Raw genomic sequence first — 18,369 nt, 5'->3', positions numbered from 1 at the left:
CTCATAGGTTTTTAAATGGTCCTCTGGAAAAGGATGAGTCACGTTAAAGATATGTAAATAGGAAAGTGAAAATTGGCAGTGTGTTGCTCCCAATTTACAAATGTTTTCACACTGATTACCCACCATTTTCTTCTTGTTTCAGTATTTTAGCATAACATGAATTATTGCTTCCTTTCCTTACAGGTAGATCTCGCCAATCTGTATATCAAGACGGGAGCCAAGAACATTCCCACTGTGTTTTTGCTGACAGATGCTCAAGTTCCAGATGAACACTTTCTTGTGCTGATTAATGACTTGTTGGCGTCAGGTGATTAGACCTACACATTTCTTGCAAGATCTTCCCAATGACAAATTATCTGCTGTTTCAGTGAACTTTACAAAGAGGATTATTTGTCTTTGAGATGCTTTACAGTGTGAGAGAAGGTGTATATTAACCTTGTTATGTTCAGTATTGTGCAAAATTTTCTTAGAAACAAACAGTGCTGCTCTTCAGAAGCAAATATCAACATTGTGTAGTGCATAGGCATAAGTTCTGTTTATTTGTGGGGTGTTTGAAATAATAATTCACTTCCATTCTGAATTGCCTGAGTCCAACTTGGCAACTGGGGTAGGGGAGGTAGCATCTGTGTGTCATGTAGCTCAATAGTTGTATATCAGTGATGATTTAAATAATAGCCCTTTAACTGAGAAATCAAACATAGCAACACATCTTCCTTTTTAGCTAGACAATCAGAGTTGATTTCTGCAGTAATACTAGATTTTGGGGGCATCACAACAAATGCTATTTTAGAAAGCATGATTGGTAGCCTGACAAATTTAGTTGTGAAAAGTGCATTTCTAATTTCTATTTATGTATTTATTTAGTTGTTAAGTTTGTACAAAAGTCGCCATTTTAACATCATGCTCCCTGGGTGGCAATTACATTAAAGTGTCAATAATACCATTAAATAATACAGTTAAAAGATTATAATAAACTAAATAAAACATAATATGTATTATCAGACAAAAACATAAATTAATAAAATTAATAAATTAAAACCAATGTCATCAATATAGATGATCTAAGTAGTGCCATAAGTGCATTGAAAAAGAAAAAGAAGAGCTTTTGTCAGGTGCCTAAAACTCAGTAAAAGTAAAAAAATATCCAATGGTAGGATGTTCATAACTGGTGTGCCATCACAGGAAAGTCCCCCCTTTTTCCAACTTCCCCCTTAACCTCCTTAGGGAGAGGAACCTGTAGGAGGGCCTTCATTGATGATCTAAAACAACAGGCAGGGTTATTTGGAGTAAGGCATTTTCTAAGATGATGTGGTCCCAAGCCATTTAGTTCTTTACTAAATGTCATAGTCAAAACCTTGAATTCAGTCCAGACTGGAACAGGCAGCCGGTGCAGTTGACAGAGGACAGGTGTAAAATGTTCTTTAAGAATTGGTCCTCTTCAGGAACTGCACTGCCCTGTTTTGGATCATTTGAAGAGTCTGGACTGTCTTCAAGGGAAGCCCCATGCAAAGTGCTTAACAGTAGTCCAGTATGGAAGTTACCAGTTAGTGAATAATTGTGGCAAAACTACCCTCATCCAAATAGGAGTGTAGTTGGTAAATCAGCCAGAGCTGATAAAAGGTGCTCCTGGCAACCGAGTCTTCCTGGGCAACCAGAGAGAACTTGGGGTCCAGGAGCACCCCCAGACTATGAACCTTGTCCTTTAGGGGAAACTGCAACCCCATCTAGGAGAGGTTTACAATTTTCCAGTTGAAAAGAAGGATAAGTCACCAACAGCACTTCTGCCTAATCAGGACTGAGCTTGAGTTTATTGACCTTCATCCAGTACATTAATGAGCCCTGACACAGATTGAGGGTAGATACTGCCATACCTGGGTCAGTTGAAAATGAGAGTTAGAGCTGAGTATCTTCAGCAAACTGATGGTAGTTCAGCCTAAACCTCCTAAGGACCTCTCCAAGTCACTTCATGTAGATGTTTAAAAGCATGGAGAATAGAATCAAACCCCACAGAACTCCATGAAACAAGTGCCATGGCACAGAACGATAATCCCCCAACACCAACACCACCATCTGAAGACAGTCCAGCAAGTAGGAGAGGAGCCAGCACAACCCAGCTAGCTACTCCAGAATTCCATGGCAGATGGTACTGAAAGCCACTGAGAGGTCCAAGAGAATCAGCAGGGTCACACTACCCCCTGTCTCTCTTCCAGGAAAGATCATCCCACCAACTTCTTTTATTTTGTAATTTTCCACCCATGTTTAATATATATACATGGATTAACATATATCAATAGCATTGAATACATATGAAATATATACAGCTTTCTAAGGAATAGACGTAGGCTTCAACAGAAGTGGATCATGTTTGCATTCAGGGGTGGTGTTTATATAACACTCATTGAACTACTGAAGACATCTTAAGGTCTTCAATCTATTGCTTTATAGGAGGTGAGTATTCTTCCAGTATTGTAATATCAGTCATTTAGCTGTCAAAAGGGCATCCATTTACTGTGACAATTTGTTTATTTTCATGAAGCAGTAAATAATCTGAAAGAGCGTGTTCATCAGTGAACATTCAAGATTTTTCTAGTACAACATTTTCTGTGCAATAACTTGCTTCCAAAAAAAGAAGGAATGATTGGTTGTTAAAAGAAGTATTGCATGTATAATGCTGCAGCAATTAGCTGAATTGGACAATCCCTTATTAAAAAGACATTGAAACAAACATTTGTGCCATATAACTCACAGCTAAAAAGCAAAGCAGCAATTCACTGCTCAGGCACTTTGGCATGGTGTGCACAACAGTTTCTCAAATTCCAAAATGTGCTTGTAGATCCAAAATGGTTGGAGATTCCTGGAATACTCTATAGAACATTGGGACACATGAACCATTTGAAAGCATAATTGTGTTAAATCCATAGCTAAAGCCGTTCTTCAGTGACTAGTTTAATTCCTGTCATCCAGAGACACTCCTACTAAGAAAGTATTACAAGGATAACAGCCAAAATAATAAAACTGAATGAAGCTTGAGAGTCATAGTTCGTAACTGGAGAGATGTCCTAATTCCCTTCTTTTCTTTTTAATGTAGGAGAAGTTCCAGATCTGTTCAGTGAGGAGGATATGGAAGATATAATTGTGGGAATTAAGAGTGAAATTCGAGGACTTGGTCTTATTGACAGCAGAGAAAACTGCTGGAATTTCTTTTTGGACAGAGTGCGATTGCAGTTAAAAGTAAGAAACCTTGGATTAAAAAATTAGAACTGACATTTAATGAGGAATGGTTGGATTATTTGATGTAGGAACACCATAGGATTCAGAAAACATCTCAGACCATCTTTCATTATCACTGACAGTATCTAGCTGGTTAGATTTAACTTTCTTTCAAGATTTGTCTTTTCAAATACAAACACATATCTAAAATCTTCTTCTCTACATTTTTGGCTGTAGCCTATGCCTTTAGGAAAAATCTAAGTTTAGCACATACCTCTTTTCCTTTCCTTGGTCTCTTTCCTTCACTTCTCTTTGATCTTCTCTCTAATTTCACCCATGACTTCATTATTTTTAAGAGCTTTTTAAAACTGCATTCAAAATGTGCCTTGCCTTGCTACAGCTTTGCAGGTGTCCTACTGTGTAAAATTAGTACTTCCAGAGGCAGCTAAGGGAAGCATCAATTCAGACTTTAAAGGACTGCAGAATGGGGACCACATATTTTAGAAGATATTAGTTAACACACTGGAATGCATCTGCAAGATAACATGCAGCAGGAGAAAGAGAGAAGGTCTGCTGTAATGTAGGGCTTCAGTTTTAAGCCCATTTGCTGGGTAATAAATTTGATTAAGATCTTTCGGACTTGCTTCCAAGTAAAATTGTTCAGAGTCAATATTTAAGGCACAGCAAAACAAACTTAAGTAGTTTGTTTTCTTCACACAACTTGGCAGTTTTGTAGTACCTTGGGCTTTTCTGATACTGGTGAGAAACCCTGAGGAATGGTAGTCCTGGCATTTGAACTGAGTGCAAAACTCAGCCAACTAGGAATGGACATGTTGTTTCAGATCATTTTAATCACACTGACGCTTCAGAGGAGCAGAACCCTAGGAAGTGGCATAATGGCAGATTGGTTGCATTGGCTGAATTTTGTTGTTAAGGTTTTGCATTGTTGATTAATGCATATGAGGCTCATTAACTGATATTGAACTGGATGCAGAGGCAATCCACAAGTGGGCAGGGTTTGGCGAAGAACTAAATACAAAGCACAGTGCGAGTGAACAAAACACTATTCGCTGGATGTAAAATCCTAATTTGACTAAATTCATTAGCTACAAGATAGATTGCACTTTCATTTCAGAGGCTGATTGCAATGGCTCGTTGCCACCACAGTTGACTGCATTCCTCTCTTTGATCACCATGTAATACTTCACTCTCTCTTTCTCTTTCCTCTCTTCATCTGTACAGATCATCTTGTGTTTCTCTCCTGTCGGTTCCACACTGAGAGTTAGAGCTCGGAAGTTCCCAGCCATAGTTAACTGCACAGCTATTGACTGGTTTCATGAGTGGCCACAGGAAGCCCTGCGGTCCGTCAGCAGGAGGTTCATTGAGGAGACGCCTGGGATTAAGGTACAGAGTTTCAAGCTCGTCAATCATATGCAAAAGCAACACAGCCCTCTGGAAAATCAATAATGGAACAAGCTAGGGAAAAAAATCTTTTTTGTTTCTTCACGTATTTGTCTTCATTTAAGGTTGCAAAGTTCACTGTGGTTACTATATTCCTGTGATACAGTACAGCCAATTTCTTCAACACCATTTAAGGACTTGAAATAGGAAGGATCTTTTAAAAAAGATAAATTGTTCAATGATTATAATATCTATTCATGAGCTATTAGATTCTTAAATGGACTAGTCCCAACTCAGGTACTTGCTTCATCTTTTCTTTAAAATCAGACAAATGCTCTTGCACATATGAAAATAGAGAGAATTGAACATAATGTAACTGTTACATAGTTTGATTTTACTGGCATTTTTCACTCTTTAAGGTTCTGTTAAGATTAAGCTCTGCACAAATCTTTACTGTTTACTTTAACCCTCATATAAAATTTGACAACTCAGGTTTCCAATGAATTCAGAATATTTTTGCTACTCTTTTCTGGCAGACTTTTGTAAAATAGAACAAGAAAGAATAGCAACAGAGCTAGTCCAAATAGCCATATGCTAATATAGTGCTTCCTTGAGTAATTTCAGGAAGTCAGAATGTTATGCTATTACGATAAAAGTTATGAATTACCCAGCTTCTTTTTCCCCTAGAGTGTTCTCCCTTACTCTCTTGAGAGTGATAAAGAGCCTGATGGAGAAATCCTTCTAAACATTGTTTTCTGACTCTCTAAGGGTTATGTTCCTTATTTAACTTCCCCCTGTATCAACTTTGACCAGGAGTGGGAAGTTCAAGAAGGGTCAAGATTTAAATCAAGATGATTGACCGCTGAGGAAAGACAGATAGCAATATCTTGACATCACTACTCATGCTGAACACTAAATGCGATGTAAGAGTAGATAATATAGTTCTTTTGCTGTATTGTTCAATAATTCTAAAAAGATTATGATGGAAAACACTGATTTTGTAAGCAAGCAAAACAAAACTTTTGTGTTAGCTGTTATTGGTATGTATTGGTTTAATATATCAGTGAATCCATCAAGTTATGTAAGAAACCTGTAATGATTGTAATTATTATATTTAAAATGGCTGAATAGAACAAAGTTTACTTGTGCATTGTTATCTTTTGCTATAAAAAGAAAATTCCATACCAAGTAAGCACTGTTGTTTTGTAGCCAAGTCAGCCTATAAAGTTCTGATTGTAACAGCAGTAACAGTTCCTTGGAGAAGTTCATTCGCTGGTGCCATCTCAGTAAATAGATGAACATGGGGTATCCCTCTATAAAATGGCCAAATTGTTCTGTGTTCAGTGAATATTTTTCCCACTATATCCACAAGAAGCCACTGTCAATGGTCAGGTTAGTCCCTTTTTGTGAGAAACATTACTTTTCAAAACTTTCATTCCATCTAAATTGACAATACAAAATAATTTGGAAACAGTCAGAAAGAGTGGAGGCGGCGTTTGATGGTTAATTCTAAAATGCAGCCTTCATTCCTTTACCTTTTCTGCTGCCAATAGTGAGTAATGAAACGGCTTTTGTGATATTACAAAGAGTGACCAATGACATCTACTGGCCATGGAGAGACTTGTCTTTATTTTACCAGACAGGATACCAATAACAGCTTTTCAGTTATTTGAAGGCCACATTGTACTATTATCATTGCCTGTGGTCCTCTCAGCTTTTAGATTCTCCAAGGTTTTGTTATATTAATTTCCTTTAGTTCATGACAGGGTAGCTTTACATATACATAATGTCACTGCATATTCCTTTAAGAAGGATATAAGTGCAAGGCTCCCTCTTCTGCTCAGCAGTGCTTTGCCATTTTTTAAAGAATCAAGTTGATTCATTTTGAAACTGACTATAATCTATTCTGGTCCATTTTGCCACTGGATTGATGGACAGGTTTAAGAAAAGTGACTGCAGCTCAAAGGGGAAAAGTACAGAGAATGCTTCTGCAACAGGAAATTCTCACTTGCTGGAGCTGACTCAGTGCAAAATAGCAAGAAAGGCACACTCATTCCTGTCCCTTCAAAAATTATCGGGTTTGGGTTCAGTCTTTCATTGGGATCCATTGCAGTTACTTATCCAGTGGTGTGCGGGTGCATTCCATGGCACAGATCTTTAATCAGACTAAAATCCTATACACATGTACAGTAGGTCTTGTGTCACAATAGACTGCCTAGAATTGTGCTGCACACATTTATATCTATTACAGATCAACTTTGATGACTTTTTTAAAAAATGTATTTTGAGGGGTATAGGAATTTCTTATCTGAAACAGTTATACAAAGATTCACTTTATGTTCTAATTACTAATTGCTATTCTATGACAGCTTTGGATATTTAAGTGCAAATTAACATTAATTCAAGATTCTATCACTTTACTATCCTCTGCATCATCATTTCAGACCTTCTGTGAGCCTATACTGGGACACACAGCATTTGACTTTTCGTGAAGTGGCCTTGAGAGCCAGCAGGAACCACCTTGCGGTGGATCCACCTTTTGGTGCTGGGATTGGACAGGCGAAAGCCTTTCCCAGTCCCTGGGGACGCCACTTCCAGGACTGCTGTTTTCCCACCACTGTGCCACAGAGAAGCAGCTGTCTTAGTGGAGATTGCTGCAGAACGAGAAAGATGAAAGTTACTCTGAGTTCCAAAGATCAGCGAGGAGGTCATGGAGACTTCAATTTCCTCATCCATACATGTGTGCATGTGGAAGAGAGAAAAGGGGAGTGTGTGTGATGTGGGGAGAATGTGTGGAGGTGTGAGGCCATCCCTGGCCTCCATGTACACACACACCCTTTTATTCCCTCCCTGTATTTCACAGGCCCATCTTACAACACAGGGGTGCAGCACCTCAGGCCTGCAGGCCAAATCTACCCTTTGGGGGTCCCAGTCCATCAGTGCCATACGCCCTAGAGGGCCATGCCTCCTTCCCATAGCCCAGTCTGTACCTAGTCACTGATTGATTGGTGGTTTTTCAGTTGTGATGTTCTTTTCATTCTAAAAGGTTGAAAAGTCTCTCCTAATGTCTGTAATTATCTACTGGCAGTAAGAGCTTTAAAATATATTGGATTTTTTTTAAAGGATGTTTTGGTCCCACCCTTTTGCCTTCAGCCCTCTCTACCTCTTGAATGCAGTCCTGCAGAATTTCTCCAAATGAGAATGCAGCCCTTGGGTTGAAAGAGGTTATGCACCTTTGCCTGCCTTTTTCCTCCCTGTCATCAAGGTGAACTATATTTATTTCAGTGTACAATGGCTTGTGCTACTAGCAGAAGACAAAGCACCCACATTATGAATGGGCCATGAGAATAGCTTGGAAGGACTTGGAAGGTAGAACTTGAGTCAGGTTTTCCTTCTGCAGAGCACCATCTGCATGTAACTAGAAGATCTGAAAATAAGAGTGCCTGAATAAGGATAGATCTTAAAAAAGCAAAAGCAAAAAAAAACCCCAAACCACACTGTCTGGAACATTTTGTACAGTGTTGTATGGAGAGCAGTAAAAGCTAATAGAGCCTAAACCACATTGTTGCATGGAAATACAGGTGTGGCAGAATCACATTTTTCAAACCCTTACATTACTCTCATCTTGTGTAAGCCTTTTAGGATAAAGATGGCTGTTAACTCCTCTCACTATGGCTGCACTACTCAGCGTAGAGAGAGCAGTGTGGGAATTAAACAGGATAAATGTGTAGTACCTTGGCATTGAGAAAATGTCATTTTCCCTGGGTTAGTGAACTACAGCTACTTTGATGGCTTTATAAAGTGTGGCAGTTCTTCCATGAATTCTTATGCCATGCTCCATCCTTTAAAAGGTGTTATTTAACTCTACTTCTTGAGACGCTTGAAGAAGCAGCAGTAGAAAATCCGTACTTGGCTCAGCATAAGACAGAACAGCTCTGGTCCAAGAACACAGATGATTTTGGTTGTTGTTCTTGTTTTGTTCTCTTGTTTTGTCATCACAGCCCTGAAAGGCTTGAAGGTGGAACAGCAGATCTATGTTTGGTATAATGCAACAGTGACAGATGTAACATGCACTTGGAAGAAAGGGCAGGGGACAAGGCTGGACTGGATGTCCCAAAATAGAAGTAGAATTTCCCTGAGGAGGAAAATGTTTCAGCGAAAAAGGAGGAAGAAATTCAAAATACATTTAGTTCAAGGATATTGAATAAATCATAGGCAGGTGAAATATGATTGCCATGAGAAAGAAAATTCATGCTCCCCAATCAAAAGTTCTCAGTCTTTTGAATGCTGATTGTTGTGGATTGGCTTTCTCTTTTGTTTTACACAGTTTAGCTATTGCAGACTGATTTTAAATATCTGAGGAAACCTTTTATTTCCATTTGTTGAAGGCCAGTTGACCACATATAATGGTCATTAGTGTGCATGAGCTACATTATCCAGTAAACTTGTGACAACAAATTCAAGATCTGTAATTAGATTCATTAGTAGAACCTACATTCAACTGCTAATTGACCCAACCCCATGATTTACAAAGCCATAGTAATTGCTTTCAATGAGATAGTGTAAAAATCAAGACAGGCCTGAAAGTTAGGTGGATGAAATGATCTATCAGAAGAAGATGTCACAGCCAAGTTTGTCCTTGAAGCTCTCAAGGAGCATTGTTACTCAGAGAGAAGGAAGTATGTGCAGAGAGAACTCCAATAGTAAAGCCTTACTACTTTATGTCAGTGCAGAGAGAAGCTCCACATATATAGTAACCATGCATTTATGGAACTTCTTCTAATTTAAAAGTCCAAGGACAGGAAGCCTTTGGCCTCAGTCCAAAATACTTAGCAGGAACAATGGGCTACATGTATAGTACTGCATATGAAGCTCTCCTTTGCCAAACAGATGCTTACCACTGGCCTGTTGTTTTAGGAGGAACACCTAAGGAAGAGGGCACCTGAAATCTGTAGGTGTCTCCATGGCAAATAGGTGACTAGCTGAACCATCTGTTCAGCAATGTTCCCAGGCTGCAAAACTTAGCTGCAGCATAGCTACAGATGCTGTTCACGGGTCTCTCCCCCCTTCACAATGCACTCTTTTGCAGTCATGGGGACACATTCGAAAGACAAACTATGTGATGAAGGGTACTTGTAAAAATGGATCGCCTTTGGTGGAACTGGGCACACTAGTTTTAAAGTAAAATGTAAAAGAAATAAGCAGTATTGCCCAGTCATAATTTAGATTAGTTAAAACATCCAATTTATAGCTAATTAGTGATGCTTATTGGTTCCTTGCCATTTAATTCCTTGTAGTTAGATAAAAAGATTTTTGTATAATTTCACTTTAAAGAAAAGGGAGAGTGAGGTCAAATTAGCAATAATCATATTGTTTGCTGTTCTGCTTGATGGAGCTGATACTGAAAAAATAAGGTGTAGTATTGAACAAAACACCACTAAAACCTTGGAGATAAATGAATGGCAGAATAAATAATTTATGCTAATGAAATTACTGCAATTAGTAGTTCCACAATGACCCTTTTAGAAGCCACAGCTGTTAATGTCAGGAAGTGCTGTCACTGCTGACCTTATCATAAGAGAAACTGACAAATTGAAAATGCAGGGAAGACCAATCATCAAAGAGGTCTGCTCAGAACGATTAGAGTTTTCTGAAAAACAGTATGAATTACAACCAGCTGCTCCCTGGCTCAGCATGCCTCCCATGCTGTGCCATTTTGTTAAGCTTGATAACAATGGTTATTTTGCCCCATTGGGACAAGTTGTCTCAGGCCACTTCCAGCTCTGCCGGAACCCCCTTCTACCCTGACTGATTTACAAATGAAACTGTTGTTACCAAAGACTTTTCAGGACTGCTCATAACCATCATAGTTGGGCAAAAGCCAGTCAAGGAAGTTTGCTGTGTGGGGGATGATGGGAAGTCTAACACAAATTTTGATCTCTGTCAAAAAGTTATTTGGATGTGCATTTCCTTGGGAATATAAGTGTTTAGCCTCTTTGCACCAAGTAGTGTAATCATTCTCTATTCAGTCTCCTTCGCATTATTCTAGTTTAAGGGCAGCTGTTGTTAAAGAAGCTGTGCCCAAAGATAAGTTTTGTTTCAGAGATAAATTACAAGCTGTCTAAGTGAACTTCTTTGTAATATTAATTATATTGGCTTGAAATGTTTAGCTGTATCAACAACCGCTCATGAGTAATTTTCCAGAAGATCTCTAAGCATTATTGACAATGCTTTGGTAAATTATGTGTGACTTTCCGAAGAGTTGCTGTAGCTCATTTAATTCATATTAATTGATTTTTAAGTTTCCCTTGATTAATTGAACTGGGTACGTCTTGTACTGAATACAATATATAATCATTAAAATGAGGGAGATGTGATTGTGCAAATTAGAAAGTTAAGTATGTTAAAAGTCATAGAGGACAAAATGAAAATTGCTTACACTGATAGAGCAGCGTTTTATATATACGTTTGTGTATAAATAATTGAAATTTTTTGAAAATAAGTATTTTAAAATGTTTGAAAAAATTTCCACATACATACTCTCAGATATATTTATGGTTTCATCTGTTGGACAGTATACATGGGAAATAACTACATGTATGATGTTCTATTATGTTACTCTGTGTGTGTGCATGTGCACATACATTTATTTATTTGTATGTGCTAATACATTTAAAAAAATATTTGTACAGGTAACCAGTAACAGTAGCATTCTCTGATCAGTTCAGGGTCCAAAAAAGAAAAGTAAATAAAGTGATTGGTTCCCCTGATATTTAATATGTTGTGTTTTGCTATCTGCGCACTACCTGGAACCATATGAATGAAATAAAATTATTTCATGAATTGCAGTCAATCTGACCCAGAATGAGTGGAATGCAAGATAATGGTGGGAAACATCAAGCCATAAGAACATAGGCAGAGCCATGCTGAATCAGACCAAGTGTCCTTCATCTCCTTCATAAAGTCAAGGAGTGGCCAATGAGGCAAAGCCCACAAATGGGATATGTGTTACTGAAGTCATGTTTACTTTGCTTTCTTACCCCTTCTTGAGTAAAGGGGGCTCTGTTACTGCTGATATGGTTACGCAGAGTGCTTTGGTCCCTCAAAAGCCTTGGAGTTTTGATACCTTTTGGCTAGCTTTTTCTGTACTGACTTCTGTGGTCCCTTTCTTAGGAGGAAAAAAACATTTTAAAAATGCAAACCTGCAGGTGTGGAGTGGGTCATATAATTAACAGAATAAGGACAGGCATGAATCGCTTTTCCTCAAAACAGAAACTTATGTTATAAAGCTGGTACTTGCTCTGGGAGAAAACACTCCACTGGCTTAAGAGTGAAAAAGATTAAATGTTATCATGTTGTTCCTTGTTATATTATTATTCTGTATCTTCAAGATTGTGCCATTTGCATTTACAAACACGAAGCATATGAAATCCAGTAGTTTGACCTTTTTCTGGCTTTAGTCTGGAAGGTGGCATGTGCCAGAGTCAGATGTGCATTCTATGGAAAATCCATATTCCTGGCAATTCCAGGCTTAACAGAAATTCCAAGGGGCTCATTAAAGAGTGGGTGTGATCCCACAAGTTCTCTTTTAAGACTCCAAGAAGTCCTGAGACAGAATGTACTGCACCAATGCCATTTCTTCCCCTAAGTATTAGTGTATTATTTCTCAGCCTAGATATGGCCCACATTTTCCCCATTGTCACCACACAGGAAAGGGTATGTGTGTCAAGGTTTGAGTAGAAGTGTCTGGTACATCTTCACTTGCACTGAGAAGTGAACTGACACAGTAAGTTCTGCCTGCGACAGTTGGCTGTGTAATCAGTTAATTGAATGTTTAACACCTCCTAGTTAAACCACCTTCCTTTTGTTTTCAGCCACTGTTTTATGACTCAATTTGCCTTTTCATGGCCTACGCCCACACCAGTGTGAATGAAATGAGTGCAAAATTTCAGCAGAATGAAAGGAGGTACAATTATACAACTCCCAAAAGCTTTCTGGAACAAATCACACTTTATAAGAACCTCCTGGAGAAAAAAATCCAGAAAATGTTCAAGCACAAGGAACACCTTCTGAATGGCATTGAGAAACTGAAAACAACAGCATCTCAGGTAACAATAGTAATAACAAGTAACAATAATTAATCACATTTTAGTATAATGTGTACTGGAATATACAAGCTAGAGCTTAGTTTGTATTAACATAATTATCCATCTACTGTACATCTAAAGATGCAATTCACTGTTGTCCTAGTTTTAAGATCAGTGGTCATTTTGAGAAGAGAAAAACAATGAAGTATTGTGTGGTTCCATTATGATGGTCATGGTTAAGATGTTACCCAAGTCTTCAGCTAATTCATTTTACTGCAAAAGATCAACATGGCTAGTCCTCTGGAATTTGAAAAGAGAATGTGGTCTGGTGGATAAAGGTTACTATTGACTGTACAACAAAGTTGACTGTTGCCACAAATGCTGTACACGCCATACTTTTTTAGTTGTTTTGTGTTTTTGAGAGCTAGCTATCATTAATGATTTCACTGAAAGTCATGTTTAAAGTTTGGAAATACAAATCTTGGAAACTCATATTGCTTGATTTAAATATGACACAGTCTAAGCCAAAGAAGAATTTCCATTTTTCCAACCAACAGTCCTCAAAGCCAATTCTTCCCCATCCTCTTACCTGTTGTTCCAATAGAAACGGGTACTGGGTGAGCCAAAGTAAAAGGTAGAGTCCCTTTTCCTTCCAGCCCCTGCTAGTTCTCATAACTCCTCTGTGATATCAGTAACTCTTGGGAAAATAGCATTTCCTCTGGATCAATGTCACCTGTATTCTGCATGGGAGCATAGCATGTACGGAAGTGGGGAGGCATGTCCCATCCTTTTCCATCCCACTTGCATGGCCGCCACTGAAGCAGTGGCAAGATGATAGTGAATGGAAGGAACAGAATGGGAGGAGGAGGTCTGCAGGTCTGCAGGATCTTTGATGGGAGGAGTCAGACTCTCAAACTGATTCATATTGGTTTAGAAATTAGACGAGCAATTTCTTAAATTTAGGGAAAGATATCCTAACCAGTCTGTTGTGAGCCTGAGCAAATTCACCCATTCATAATTGTTGTTACATTACATTTATACCCCACCTTTCCTCCTCTTGCAAGTAACCCAAGGTAGCTTACAAACTTAGCATTCTTTGGGAAGTTTGTTTGAGAGGTTGCAAATATATGCCTAACATTCACTTTATGTCTATGCAAATTTGTTTGTTATGAAAGTGCCTCTGATTCCTAAGAACATTCATGTTAAATCAAGGGTCCATCTAATCCAGAGTTTTGAAACCTGTAGCCTTCTAAATGTTGTTGAGTTATAACTCCCATCATCCCTGACTATTAGCCATGCTGGCTGGGACTGATGCAAGTTGAGAGTCTAGAAACATCTGGAGAACTCCATGTTTTACGTCCTTGATTTGTAATCCAACATCTTTTTTGTTCCACTGGTGTCCAGTCAGATGGCTCTGGGAAGCCCATGGGGAGGAAACAAAGGCAAAAGTCCTCCCTTACAATTGCCCCTGAGCAACTGGTATTCAGAGATGCTGCTGCCACTGCACATGATTTTTTTTAGTTCTAGAAACACAAATCCATTGGATAGATCAAACATAGTAGGTTCCTTCCAGATATTTGGATTGCAGTGCAGATGGGCTCTATCATGAACACTAAAGGATTATGGGAAATGTAGTTCAGATTTTCTGGAGGCACTTATTTGCCTACCCATGCTGTTAGTGAAGAAGCTGTGAAATCATCTGTAGTTTCCCCTTTTCAGTAGACTATGATACTAGCCTACTAGTAGTCAGCCAGGTGACCCAGCAGTTAGAGTGTTGGTTTAGGACTTGCACCATTCCAGTTGTTGCTGCTGCTGTTCCAGAGGACAGACTAGAGAGGAGAATTATGTAAGCTAGCTTGGTGCTGCAATAAGGGTAGGATATAAATAAGAGTATATCCTTGCTCCAAAAAGGGTAGGATATAAATATAATAAATACATAAAATTATATTACCTTTAATGAACACGCTACATGCATGTATCAAGAATATGATATAAAATCTTGTTGAAGTGTTCCCTCCCTTCTTAAATTAGGTTCTCTGTGTGCTTCAACTGTTTGAAGATAGAAAGGTATATATTTATCCAGAGGCAAGAAAAAAGCATCCCCTATAGAAGTCACTTGATTAAGCAGTTAGAGAAAAGAGTTCAAATAGTTACTTGGGATCTTGTTGTGGTTAATAGTCATATCAAATATATATATCTTCTTGACATCCAGCTGTTGAGTACCCAGCTTTTTTAGAAAGCTATCCTTGCTAAATATGCCTTCCAGTACCACCTGTTCCAAACTAACACCTTTTCTGCCTTGTTTTAGGTGGAGGACTTAAAATACAAACTTGCATCTCAAGAGGCAGAACTGCAACTGAGAAATCAAGATGCTGAAGCTTTGATTACTAAGATAGGGCTTCAGACTGAGAAAGTGAGCAAGGAAAAGGCCATTGCTGATGCAGAGGAGCAAAAGGTCAGTGTAATTCCACAATTTAGTGTTGTTGAGCTATATTTAGCACAGAATAAACCTTTGTAGGTGAACAATTTTGAACACCTACCTCTCCAGGGAGCATAAAATCTAAAGAATTATTATACTTACACATGTTTCAGCATTTCACACCATGATTACCACTTGACCTTTCTTTACATTATGCATTTTTTCCAACCTTTTAGCTCTTTTAATGATATGAAAGAACAATAAGTACAGAGCTCATTCAAGCATATAATGGATGGGGATCTTGAGAATCAGGCCTGCATGTAATACAGTAAAGGTCAGCGAGTCATCTCGGAGCACTTCAGGATTTTAAAGGCTTTTTATTTATTTTTTTTTAGTTCATTTGAACGACTCGATTGTTCTTGAAGTCCATTCCACTGACTTGTAGTCTCGCTTCCAAATCTTACATTCTATATGATGTACTTTCTGTTCTTTATTAGCTGTTCTGATCCCGATGCCTTTCTGTCTGCATACTGAACTTTATCATAAAATTACTTATATGTAGCTTTATTAATAACTTTTGTGATTCTGTCTAATGCTAGAGAAGGTGCTTTTTAACAGCAATGCTGTTTTCCAGTATATTTATTTATATAGATTTTTAGCCCACTGCCTTAGTCATAGGCTCCCCTATATACGGACAGCATACTGTCTGTGCTCACACAGAACACCTGATCAGAATTCTAGAGAATCCTGGATTATTGTGGGAAAGGATGCATGCAGCCTATCCATTCCTGCCTTTCTGTTCCCAGCTAATGTGACAGCTAAGCCAACTAGGAAACACAGCTTGTTTAGCTCAGCTTTCTCTACTCTAGTGTCCTCCACATGCTTTGGACTACAAGCTCCGGCATTTCAGACCATTGGCCACATTGTATAAGGTTCATGGGAGATGAAATCCAAAGTATTCAGAGGGTTCCAGGTTGAAAAGGGCTATGTGAACATACTGTCAGAAGTGGGATTCATGGATTGTTACTCCCAAACAAGTCTGGAATTCTACATCAAGGCCCCTGGCTTATAACAGGTGTACCAATCATGGAGATACAATTCGAACAACATACTCACCAAATCATTTTTTAATTTTTTTTTAGCAATCACTGTAGTGGGGAGGAGCAAAGTAGGAGCAAACAGGCTGCATGCACCAGTGCCCAGATTGTTCATGATAGGCCAAGACTACATAATCTTGGCTTGTCATTCTATTTGCATTCAGTGGCTTGGTGCCCTTTCCCACAATTTCTTCTGATTCCCACTCCCATTGAATCCCTTGTACCACCTCCCACACCCTCCTGGATTGTTCCCCAACTGTCTGAAGTGTCTTTGGGAGACACAAGGGCCTGCAGGAAGAAGTGATACTGATTGCATCAGCGCATTAGAATTCCTTTGAACCCAAATCAATGTTTCCATAGCAAGAAAACCATTTCCAGGGATCCAGTCTAACTCATTGCATGTTAGACATAGTTCTAAGCAATGCTTTGCAATATGTGTCTCATACTCCACCACTTCCTGGGCTTTCTTCCTAGGCATTGGAGCCCCTTGTGCATCTCTTTTGTCTTAAGATTTGACAGGGTTTCCTTCACCTCTGGTTCTTACAGCTGCATAAGATAGCCAGTCCTCATAATCCAGTGTCTTCAGCTTATTTTCACATCAACTTTATACAACCTAGATCCTTGATTGTGACGGGTTGCTGCTGCCCAACATTGCATAGTCTTTCTATCATTTCACATCTGTGTGCCATCACTTATATCCCTCAACTTTGGGCAGGCATTTCTTTGCGTCCTCATACTATAAAGCTTCTATCCTTTGCGTCCTCATACTATAAAGCTTCTATCCTTTCCTTTACCTTGCTTTTCAAGGAAAGGAAGTTGCCTTCCAAGTGCTTCATTAATCCTTTTTGACCAGTACGATGCTGTCCTAACCACTGCCCAGTGTCCCCAGTCAACATTCAAGTCACCCAATAAGACACCAACTTCTACTTGAATAAGAAAATGCATATAGTGATCTCTTCCTTGTGGGCTTCCTGGGGATCAGCTGGCCATGGTGGGAACACAATGCTGGCATTTGGTTTGATTCAGCAGGGTTCCTCTTAGGAGTTTCAGTTATCATGACTCTTAGCCTAGGATTGATCTTTCTCTGGATCCAGTGTTGAAATAGCATGATAGAAGAGCAGTATGAGCTGCTTCCTTCCACTAGGCAGATAAGCTGCAGTGTGGCTTAATATGTAATATGTAAATTGTGCTTCTATATATGCATTCCAGTCTTCTTGTCTCCACGTGATTGGTTAGATATGCTGAGAGCCTCCTATCCCTTTCCGAAGGAAGCGAGGAATAAGATGCACAAATGGGCTGTTTATCCAATGAGCCTTTCCTGTGCAAGCCCCAGCTTGTACTGCAGGTTGCATACATGATGGGTCAGCGGGACACCTTTCTCCACTTCTCTGTTATGCCATTCGTCTTTTCCCTACGGTGGGTCCCGACACAAAATGCTTCTTTGAGGCAACACTTGCACTTCTGTTGGAGCTGCTTCCCTGATCCAAATGAGCTGGAGCTTGTATAGTCAAAGTAAGCTCTGCCCAAGCTCAGATAAGATGGACCGGCTCTCAAGCAGGGTTCATACCTAGCTCAGGAGTTCTATAGGTCAGGCAAAAATCCATCCCAGATGTCTTTTTTGGTGCCTACCGCCATGATGTTTTCCCTGTCTTATGAAGAAAAACAACTTCTTCATAGTAGCTGGGATCACTTCCAAACAAAGCAGGACCTTTCAGCTGCTGCCATCTTCATGTTCCATGAATGCTTCTTGACCACATGTGAGGCTACAAGGAATTCCTAGATTAAAAATGTTGGCAGTGGCAGACCAGTGCTTTCCTTTGGATCAACGACTTATTTTATAATGTTAATGTGTTTTATATTTTTAGTGGTTTATATTTTAACTGATGTTGTAAGCCGCCCCGAGGCTTCGGCGAATGGGGCAGCATAGAAATTTATAAATAAATAAATAAATAAATAAATAAATCAAGAAAAAGGATGGAAAAAGAAAAAAGCGGACTCCTGTCACTTCCATCTGCTAAGCTGAGCAGGGGGAACATTAAAGCAGGGGAGGCTTGAACACTGGTAAGTCGGCAGAGTGGTCAGGGAAGCCAGAAGGAAGCTGCCAGGCAGAGAAGAAAGCAGGAACTCAGTGAGAGTGAGAAGAACCAGCTGGGAG

General features: G+C 39.1%; 1 protein-coding gene across 1 annotated transcript in view; it reads left to right on the top strand.

Annotated features, from left to right (window-relative positions):
- Positions 1-18,369, top strand: part of DNAH11 (dynein axonemal heavy chain 11) — a 167,931-nt gene that overhangs the window by 85,538 nt on the left and 64,024 nt on the right. The window contains exons 53-57 of the mRNA XM_044428955.1: positions 184-307; positions 3,089-3,231; positions 4,453-4,614; positions 12,486-12,719; positions 15,007-15,153. Of these exons, the coding sequence (XP_044284890.1) occupies positions 184-307; positions 3,089-3,231; positions 4,453-4,614; positions 12,486-12,719; positions 15,007-15,153 (810 nt within the window). The remainder of the gene's footprint in view (positions 1-183; positions 308-3,088; positions 3,232-4,452; positions 4,615-12,485; positions 12,720-15,006; positions 15,154-18,369) is intronic.

The sequence above is a fragment of the Varanus komodoensis genome, unplaced genomic scaffold, assembly GCF_004798865.1.
Source record: "Varanus komodoensis strain SLA01 unplaced genomic scaffold, ASM479886v1 scaffold2, whole genome shotgun sequence".
Classification (NCBI taxonomy): Eukaryota; Metazoa; Chordata; class Lepidosauria; order Squamata; family Varanidae; genus Varanus; species Varanus komodoensis.
The sequence above is the reverse complement of the archived record's forward strand: the minus strand, read 5'-3'. Positions and strand labels throughout refer to the sequence as shown.